The following is a 10,822-nucleotide window of genomic DNA, read 5'->3' on the forward strand; positions in this document are numbered from 1 at the left end:
CTCACATATTTTTCCCTCCAAATCAACACCACTATTTTCTTTATTCACCTAAAATTTGTCTAAAGTTATTTTAACTTTCCCACCAAAAAGTTAGAGAATCTTTGTCCGTAACTTGGTAAGTGTACTAATGACACTTGGAGAGAGTATAATATAATCCAAGTTATAAAAGGACAAAATTGTTTACGTTTAAATAAATGAAGAGTAGTAATTATTATTAATATGATTTGCAAGCGTAAAGTGGAATGTTGTTATTAGTATCTTTTAAGCTAAATACTCTTTTTAGTCACTTAATTTTACAAAAGATCATTTCAGTCCCTCAACTTTTCAAAATATGTCACGTTAGTCTTTTCCGTCCAAATTTCAATAACGACGTTAATTATTTGTTGACATATAACCTTAGGGATGGAAAAAACGGACGCTATATTTTTTTTCTCGATTTTAATTTAATTCTTCATCTTCTTCCCCAAAACTAAAACCCCATTTTTAAATCTTGTTCTCAAAATCCATTTTTTTCTCAAATACTAAAATCCACTAATTACTAAATCTTCAACTCAAATTTTTGTTATAAAGTTGAAAATTATCCAATAGAAGTTGCCAGATTAATTTCTCAATTTAATAAATGTAAATTTGTTGAATCAGTAAACTAAAAACCCATTTCATGCAAAATCGCTAACAAAAGTTTCCAACTTTATAACATAAGCAACAACCCATCAACAACTCAAAAACCATAATCCTAAAATATGAAGCAAAACGTGAAACCCATAAGAAAATTGAGTTTACCAGGGACTCTTTGGGTTATCAAGCTTCCATTGATTATTTTCCAAAAAAACCATTACTTTCAAGATCCATATTAGAATCACCGAAAATCGGTGCTCGCGCTGGAGATAGGTGTCACTTCATTAATCGATTCTTGTTCTTCACATGTTTTTGCTCTGTTACCCTTTTTCATGTGATGAGTGCCTGATTGGTTTCTCCTTCTCTCAAGTTGAGCTGAACGAAATAAAAAAAGGGAGGAGGAAGGTTATAGAGTTTTGTTCTGGTCGATGATAGAACATGAGAGAGAAAGAGGGTTACACGAAAAAAAGATAAGAGTGGTAGAGAGAGGTTAGATTCTATGAAATTAGAGTGGTAGAGAAAGAGGGTTCACGAAAAAGAAGAGAAAAGTGAGATTTTAGTTGAAGGTTCAATAATTGGTGGTTTTGAGGAATTGAGAAATTTGAGAAAAAAATGGGTTTTGAGTTCAAGATTCAAAAATAGGTTTTCATTTTGGGGAAGAAGGTGAAGAATTAAATTAAAATACAGGAAAAAAACATAGTGTCCGTTTTTTCGTCGCTAAAGTTACACGTCAGCAGATAATTGACATCGTTAGTGAAATTTGGACGGAAAGGACTAACGTGACACATTTTGAAAAATTAAAGGACCAAAATGGTCTTTTTTTTAAATTAAGGGACCAAAATGAATCCCAACCTAAAGTTACGGGACTAAAAAGGGTATTTAGCCTTACAATGACACATGCAAAAGTTTATATTGCAATCCACAATATCATTACAATGATGCATACAAAAGTTTAGATTGCGATTCACAATATCGTTAGTGATGCATTCGAAAGTATAGATTGCAATTCACAATATAATTATGCATAAAAAAATTTAGATTGCAATTCACAATATCATTATGCATAAAAAAATTTAGATTGCAATTCACAATATCATTACCATGATGCATAGAAAATTTTATATTGCAATTCACAATTTTATTACCATGATGCATAGAAAAAATTAGATTGCAAAAAAAATGAAAATTGTTCTGGACTGGGCCAACGCCTGGCTAAATTGGCCCAAACCCATTTGAGTTATGGACTGGGCTAATGCCTGGTTCCGTTGGACTAAACGCGTGGCCTCCTCGTCAGTCGGGCATAAACCATGCGACCTTCGGTCATTCAACACCATTAGCTCTAGGACGTGCAGGGCTTGGCCCGGACGGGGACACATGCCCGACCCTGGGGCAAGCACTCCCTACGAGCGTTTCCACTCACTCCTTCAGGCGGGGACCCCCTCCTCGTAGGGTTCCTTCACTCCCAATCCTCTGAATAATATGGAGTCCACGCGCTCCCTGAAAGACCGCGTTTCCCCTTAAACTTCGGAGTGGTTGACCCAGGATGGAGACCACGTGCTAGTCTCCACTACACACGTAGGATCCTGACAGTCTCCGAATTGGGCATGGGCATCCAGTCTAATAGCAAGACCTTGGCCCAGCGCAGGGGGATATAAATATCCTATTTCACTAGAGGGTCAGGTAACTTCATTAATTATCTTGTACCTTGTACTTGCATTCTGATTGCTCCTTCTTCTCACTTTGACATCGGAGTACCTTGCAGGTACACCCCCTAGTTCATAGAAGATCCAGTTACTTGCAAGCCTTGAAGATCCATCTGATTAGGTACGATAAAAAATGGTAAACCATAAATAGAGAAAACAGGTAATAACAATGTTTTGATTATTGATTATATATCAGATCAAACAAATTGATTAACCTTCTGATTTAAAAACATATTCAGAACACCAAGATAAAAGTGAAAATAAAGAACATTAAACAACTTATATAAGTAGAAATGCCAGTAGTTAACAACATTAAAAGGCAATTGAAAGCATAAAGACCAAAGATAAATTCAACATACTGATCCAGACATCCAAAAGGTAATTCGAAAAGCTAATTCCAGCCCCTATAGTAGTAATCCCCTTTATCCATTTTGAAAATTTGAATTTCCAGCATAAACCTCAGAATCAGCACCCCTCAGAATCAGAATCGGGAGCCCTAGTTGTACTAAGTTGTCGGAGTTCTTCCTCTGGACCCCCAGTTGTACTAAGTTGTTCGAGTTCTTCCTTAGATGTTGGAGATCCTCCAAATATGAGATCACGCAAAAGCCGTACGCTCTTGGCAAGTGCAAATAAGGATGGTTTATATACCTTTCGGAATAGTACAAGAAGAATATTATAGCTACTCATCCAGAGATGATCGATGGCATAAGTAAATTTGGCATGATCCAAAATAAAAAAGTAATTTGTAGGTGGAGGGTTTAGATCTCGCTAGTGCAGCATGTCGACAATAAGCATCATATGTTTCTCATCTATTACCAAAAATGAAATAAACTTTAGCATAAAAAAAACAAAACAAAATTATGTTAAAAACAGATTATAAAAACATGAAATTAAGGTTTTATGTTGCGAAACCCTGATATTGCAGTTGCAATAAATGGATCATCCCTCTCAATTGTGCTCTGATTGTAAACCATAGAAATAAATTCCCACATGACAACATCACAGTAACTAAATTCCATTTGCGTAAGTGTTGTACAACACTTACGACAATGTTTGATGGAAATTTCGGCCAACGAGAGACCACTGCGCACACATTCAGGAATTTCATTTGTGTACCCGTAGCTAAAGATGGAAATGGTACCATGGTAGTTCATCTGAGTAAGTGTTGTACGGATGTTATCTTCTATATGAAGAGGATCAAAAATCTCGAAAACATCATAGTTTTTTAAGTTTTCTAAATCCCACCACACAGATACATTTGCATCTTTGTTTTCCTTCTCCTCTACATTATACAAGTCCAATTTCACATCCGAGTCCTCTTCCACCTCCGATTTTGTTACTGCTTCATAATCACCAAGTCGTTGTTGTAGATGTTTTCATATTGGCTGCATTTTATGGTAAAACATTCCTGTGTGTGTGATGTCTTGACTAATGTCATGACATGTTATGTGTAGTGTTGTGCAGGAATTGACTACTTGAGCTAATACAAGTTTTTGGTTGGATGTCATGCTCGATGTCATGACATCCGTATCTGACAGCAGTAGCTATTATGTTTCCTTATTTATCTCAGGCTACAATTTAGAAAACCATATATTTAGTGATGTATGTTTCACGCAAAAAGATCTCGTCTACAACACATATGTTAACACCCTGATGATGTGGAAATTAGGTTAACTTGGTTAACCCTAATTTATGTTTGGAAGGCCCAAGGCCCAATTGCTTCCTATAAGAATATTGTTAATCCTACTTTCAGAGGCAGATATTTTTGGCGTGAAGAATTTTGTGCATTGTGTTTATTTTCAGGTGTGTTTGTGTTAGTGTTTACTTGTAATCCAAACAATTGTCACTTTGATGATTGTATTGGAATAAGGTGTTTTGATTTGTAATTGTTTGTGTCACTCTAAGATTTTAAGCATGAGTGTTGTGTCTCTTGATTGAAGCTTTTAAGCAAGATCAAGATTTGTTTGAAGTGTGTCTTCAATTTGCTTTTCATAGTTTTCTGTTTGTTATCACTGTTGTGATTGAGGGGGAGTGAGTAGGGACTTAGGTCTAGCACTAGATTGAAATTGCATTGGGTAGGTCTTAAGTAAAGAGTTGTAAATAGGTAGTTTAGCTCTGAATTAATACTGCTTATAGTGGATTTCCTCCCTGGCTTGGTAGCCCCCAAAGTAGGTGTTGTTGTACACCGAACTGGGTAAACAATCATCTGCTTTTGTTTACTCTCTACAAAATTTTATAATCAGTTCTGAAGTGGATGTCATAACATCCGATACGACATTCATCGTGTGTTACTAGAATTTTCAATTGGTATCAGAGCAAGCACCCTGCCTGTTTATTTTTCGGTGAGATCCAGGGACAATAAATTATGGTACTATGGACAAGGATGTAATAGTATTTGGGAATAGACCACCCATTTTGGATGGATCTAACTATGACTACTGGAAACCTCGTATGGTAACTATTCTGAAGTACGTGGACAGCAAGGCTTGGAGAGTTGTGAACAAAGGATGGGAACATCCTACGAAGAAAGATAAAGATGGAATAACTGTGTTAATACCCGAAGAAAAATGGAGAAAAAACGAGGAAGGGCTGGCTTTAGGCAACTCCAAGGCTCTAAATGCATTGTTCAATGGAATAGACAAGAACATATTCAGACTTGTGCAGCACTGCGAACTGGCCAAAGATGTTTGGAATACTCTCAAAACAACGCATGAAGGTACATCCAAGGTAAAGATGTCTAAACTTCATATGTTAACTACTAAGTTTGAGAATCTCAAGATGAAAGAGGATGAGACCATTCATGATTTCTACATGAATATTCTTGAAATTGCCAATACCTCATGAGCCTTAGGAGAGAAAATGTCTGAAGAAAAGCTGGTGAGAAAGATCCTTAGATATCTTCCTAAGAGATTTGCTATGAAGGTTACTGCTATAGAAGAAGCTCAGGATATCAGCAAAATAAGGGTAGAACTCATTGGTTCCCTCCAAACATTTGAGATGAGCATATGTGACAATGTTGAAAAGAAGAACAAGAGCATATCGTTTGTATCTAACATTGAAGAGGACTCAAAAGAAAGCAATGGTGGAAGCGATGAAAATCTATCAGAAGCCATAGCCATGCCTGGAAGACAATTCAACAAGTTTATTAAAAGAATATATCAGAAATCCAGACCAAATGTCAAGAACACTTCCTCTGACAACAGCAAGTCTTATGACTCTAGTAGAAGATCTAAATCTAAAGAGAAGCCCAACCAAGGCAAAGGGATTCAGTTCCATGGATGTGAAGGCTATGGACATGAAGGTGTTTGCATGTTGGCTGCATTATTGGTAAAACATACCTGGTTGATTGTGTATATGCAGGTTGCATATATGTGTGGAGCTAATACAGGTTTTGTAGTGAATGTCATGATTGATGTCATGACATCCATGTGTAATAGCAGGAGTTGTTAGTGTTTATTAATTGTGTTTCCTGATTTATCACTTTTATCTGTTTAGGAAACTTTTTATTGAGTGCTGCAAATTTCGTTCAGAAGATCCTACTGACAGCATATTGTGTAACAGACAGTTGGCGTGTGAATTAGGTTAACTTTGTTAACCCTATTGTGTTTCTTAAAAAGCCCAAGGCCCAAGGCTACATATAAAAAGACCTGCAATCCTAATTTGGAACGCAGACAGAAGATTGTGTATTGTGAAGAATTGCTGTTCTGTAACTGTCTCTTGTGATCCACGCTATTATCTTTGATGATTGTGTTGGAATTAGTTTGTGTTTTTGTTGTGTCACTCTAAGATTTTAAGCACGGGTGTGTGTCTCTTGATTGAAGCTTTTAAGCAGATCAAGGTGTGTTTTGAAGTGTGTCTTCTATCTGTAATTGTTCATTGTTTATGTGTAATCACTGCTGTGATTGAGGGGGAGTGGAATGGAGATATTCCATATCTAGGTAGAACCTAGGTAAAAGGGTCATTAGGTAGTGATTAAGTGAGAAGTTGTAAACGGGGGAGTTTAGCTTTGAATTGATACTATTGATAGTGGACTTCATCCCTAGCTTGGTAGCCCCCAGAGTAGGTTGTTTGAACCGAAATGGGTAAACAATTCTGTGTGTTCTTTACTGTTTTGTGTTGTTTTGTTATTACTGTCTGTGCTGCATAATTGTGAATGTCATAACATCCAGTTTGACATCGAGCGTCTGTTACTAGAATTTTCAATTGGCATCAGAGCAGGCACCCTGACTGTTTACATCTGGGTGAGATATAGGGATAACAAAATTCAGGTACTATGGAGAAGGAACTGTTAGTGTTTGGAAATAGGCCACCTATCCTGAATGGCTCTAACTATGACTACTGGAAACCTCGTATGGTAGCAGTCATTAAGTCAGTGGACAACAAGGCCTGGAGAGCTGTTGAAAGTGGAAAGGAAAAACAGGACTATACAAGAATCAGCCAGAGCAATGATTCATGCTAAGAAACTTCCCATGTATTTCTGGGCTGAGGCTATGAACACAGCCTGCTATGTCCATAACAGAGTAACATTGAGAAAAGGAACCTCCTCAACTCTGTATGAACTCTGGAGAGGAAAGAAACCAAGTGTCAAGTACTTTCATGTTTTTGGGAGCAAGTGCTATATCCTAACAGATCGAGATCAAAGGAGAAAAATGGACTCCAAAATTGATGAAGGCATATTCTTGGGATATTCAACAAATAGCAGGGCTTATAGTGTGTTCAACATCAGAACACAAGTGATGATGGAATCCATCAATGTGGTCGTTGATGATCAACATGGAGAATTTGATGTCACAGAGAATGTTGAAACATTCATTAAAATTCAGGCTGAACAGACAAACCAACCTGAAGTAGGCAATGAAACTCCTTCAGAACCAGAACCTGAGCCAATCAGCAAAGATCTATCTATTGGAATTCAGAAAGATCACCCCAAGGAACTGATCATAGGAGATCTCAACAATGGAATAATGACCAGGTCAAAAGGAACTATAGCTAATTCCTTATTTGTGTCCAAAGTCGAACCAAAAAGTGTAAAGGAAGCCCTGGCATATGAGTTTTGGATCAATGCCATGCAAGAGGAACTTGCACAATTCAAAAGAAACAAAGTATGGGAACTAGTACCTAGACCAGAAGGGACAAATATCATAGGTACCAAATGGATATACAAGAACAAGACAGATGAACAAGGAGTCATAACAAGAAACAAGGCCAGGTTAGTGGCTCAAGGATACACTCAAGTGGAGGGAGTAGACTTTGACGAGACTTTTGCTCCTGTAGCAAGACTTGAGTCAATCAGACTTCTACTAGGAGTAGCTTGCATTCTGAAGTTCAAACTTTAACAGATGGATGTAAAAAGTGCATTTCTAAATGGATATCTGAACGAAGAAGTTTATGTAGAACAACCTAAAGGGTTTGCTGATCCAAACTTGCCTGATCATGTATACAAACTGAGAAAAGCTCTCTATGGGTTGAAACAAGCTCCAAGAGCTTGGTATGAAAGATTAACTGAATTTATGACCATAAATGGATATAAGAAAGGTGGAATAGACAAAACCCTCTTTGTCAAAAACACAGATGGAAGAATCATGATTGCTCAGATATATGTGGATGACATAGTGTTTGGAGGAATGTCAGATACAATGGTAAAACACTTTGTTGGTCAAATGCAGACTGAATTTGAAATGAGTATGGTTGGGGAACTGACTTACTTTCTTGGTCTTCAAATCAAGCAAATGGAAGACTCCACATTCATGTCTCAAAGCAAATATGCCAAGAATATAGTAAAGAAATTTGGTATGGACAATGCAAGTCACAAAAGAACTCCTGCACCAACTCATCAAAAACTATCTAAAGATGAAGGAGGCATAAGTATTGACCAGAGTCTGTACAGAAGCATGATTGGTAGCCTGTTATATCTGACAGCCAGCAGACCAGATATTACATTTGTAGTTGGAGTGTGTGCCAGATATCAAGTAGATCCAAAGGCAAGTCACTTAAATTAAGTCAAGAGAATTCTTAAATATGTAAATGGGACTTCAGACTATGGCATACTGTACACCAACGGAAGTAACCCTGTCTTGACTGGATACTGGGATGCTGACTGGGCTGGAAGTGCTGATGACAGAAAGAGCACATCTGGAGGATGTTTCTTTCTAGGTAGCAACTTTATATCGTGGTTCAGCAAGAAACAAAATTGTGTCTCCTTATCTACTGCTGAAGCAGAGTACATAGCAGCTGGTAGTAGTTGTTCACAATTGGTCTGGATGAAACAAATGCTGACTGAGTACAATGTTCCACAAGATGTCGTGACTTTATATTGTGACAATCTCAGTGCTATCAATATCTCCAAAAATCCAATTCAGCATAGCAGAACCAAACATATTGATATCCGACACCATTTTATCAGAGAGCCTGTCGAAGACAAGGTAATTTGCCTATAGCACATAAACACTGAACTTCAGCTAGCTGACATCTTCACAAAAGCTCTTGATGCTACATAGTTTAAGAACTTGCGAAGCAAGTTGGGACTCTGCATCCTTGAAGAACTATAGAGTCAACAACAACAAAAAAACAAAAAACAAAAAAAATACAGGTGGAGAAGACACTTTTGTTGGTTTTGGCAACATTTGTGGCCAAACAGGGGGAGAAGTATTATGTGTCACCCCAGAACAACAAGAATGGTGGTTGTGTGTGATCAACAATTCTATTTGCTTTTCTTTGTGTTGATATGTTTGTGCTTGTGCTACTCTTATGGCTGTCTGTCTATTTTTGTCTGAGCACTGTGTGCATACTGGTGATGTATGTTGTTTGTTTGTATTAGCTTGTGTTATTGTGTTTTGATTATCCGCTGCAAGTTTTTCTCTGGTATGGTGTGATAGGATGTTTTAGCCAAAAATTTGCCAAAGGGGGAGATTGAAGGTGTTTGCATGATGGCTGCATTATTGGTAAAACATACCTGGTTGATTGTGTATATGCAGGTTGCATATATGTGTGGAGCTAATACAGGTTTTGTAGTGAATGTCATGATCGATGTCATGACATCCATGTGTGACAGCAGGAGCTGTTAGTGTTTATTAATTGTGTTTCCTGATTTATCACTTTTATCTGTTTAGGAAACTTTTTATTGAGTGCTGCAAATTTCGTTCAGAAGATCCTACTGACAGCACATTGTGTAACAGACAGTTGGCGTGTGAATTAGGTTAACTTTGTTAACCCTAATGTGTTTCTTAAAAAGCCCAAGCCCAAGACTGCATATAAAAAGACCTGCAATCCTAATTTGGAATGCAGACAGAAGATTGTGTATTGTGAAGAACTGTTGTTCTGTAACTGTCTCTTGTGATCCACGCTATTATCTTTGATGATTGCGTTGGAATTAGTTTGTGTTTTTGTTGTGTCACTCTAAGCTTTTAAGCACGAGTGTGTGTCTCTTGATTGAAGCTTTTAAGCAGATCAAGGTGTGTTTTGAAGTGTGTCTTCTATATGTAATTGTTTATTGTTTATGTGTAATCACTGCTGTGATTGAGGGGGAGTGTGTCATACCCCAAAATTTGCCCGATCAAATCTACGTCTATTAATCCATCAAGGGTCAAAATTAAGAGTCACGGGGTTTGACATTTCTATTGTCAAACTCGCTCTCTTATAAATCAGGTTGAGTTAAAACAAGAGCGTAATTAACAGGTGTTTAGGACCTAAACGTGGGGCCTAATTATTACAAGGGTTTTATTATTTTTTGGGGTATTTTGGGTTTTACTAACATTTGTTTTGATTATTATTATTTTTTTTATCATGACTAACTATTAGTATTTAGCATTATTAATTTTTATTATTAATGTTAATATTAATAGGATTATTATTAGGTAGTATTAGGATTAATTAGGTTTATTATTTTAATTAGGTTTTAATAATTATATATATTGGGATTATTTTTAGGGTAATGATAGTCTTTTTAGAATTAATATTAATATTATTATTTAGGGTTAATATTTATTGATTAGTATTATTATTAATTTTAATAGGATTATCATTATTATTAGTTTTAATTATTGTTATTTATCATTATTATTTTATAATTATTTAATTTCTTTTACTCATTTAAAATATAAATAAAATACACAAGTACAAGATTAGTTCATAGGACCTTGTTTGGATCACATAGAGGCCCAAAAGAGTCAACCTTGGAAGCAAAGGAACCGAGCAAGAGTTGATTGAAGATCAAAAAATATAGCAAGATTGGATATTGATTCCAAATCAAATATCTTGCCATTGAAGAACAAGATTCCTCATCAAATTTGTTAACCTAATTAGTTATACTATATATGCACAAGAGTAACAAGGGATGAAGGGGGGATTTTTTTTGGAAGAAGGGGAGAGCCTGAACAACACGATTAAAAGACAAAAATCTGTGGCATCCAAGAGACTGGCCGATCAGGATTGCAAAGGATTTAAGCCATTCTGAGGGTTCTAATTGCTCCATCGGCATTCTCTGAACGGTTTCAGCCCGTCCCAAT

The 10,822-nt window shown here is 36.6% G+C and overlaps 1 protein-coding gene across 1 annotated transcript; it reads left to right on the forward strand.

Annotated features, from left to right (window-relative positions):
* The first annotated feature begins 7,657 nt into the window (after positions 1-7,657).
* Positions 7,658-8,317, forward strand: LOC131638168 (uncharacterized mitochondrial protein AtMg00810-like). The gene is made up of 2 exons (XM_058908714.1): positions 7,658-7,753; positions 7,850-8,317. Exons 1-2 carry the CDS (start codon positions 7,658-7,660, stop codon positions 8,315-8,317), a joined length of 564 nt encoding a protein of 187 aa, XP_058764697.1.
* The last annotated feature ends 2,505 nt before the right edge of the window (positions 8,318-10,822 follow it).

Source organism: Vicia villosa, unplaced genomic scaffold (assembly GCF_029867415.1).
Source record: "Vicia villosa cultivar HV-30 ecotype Madison, WI unplaced genomic scaffold, Vvil1.0 ctg.002202F_1_1, whole genome shotgun sequence".
NCBI classification, from domain to species: Eukaryota; Viridiplantae; Streptophyta; class Magnoliopsida; order Fabales; family Fabaceae; genus Vicia; species Vicia villosa.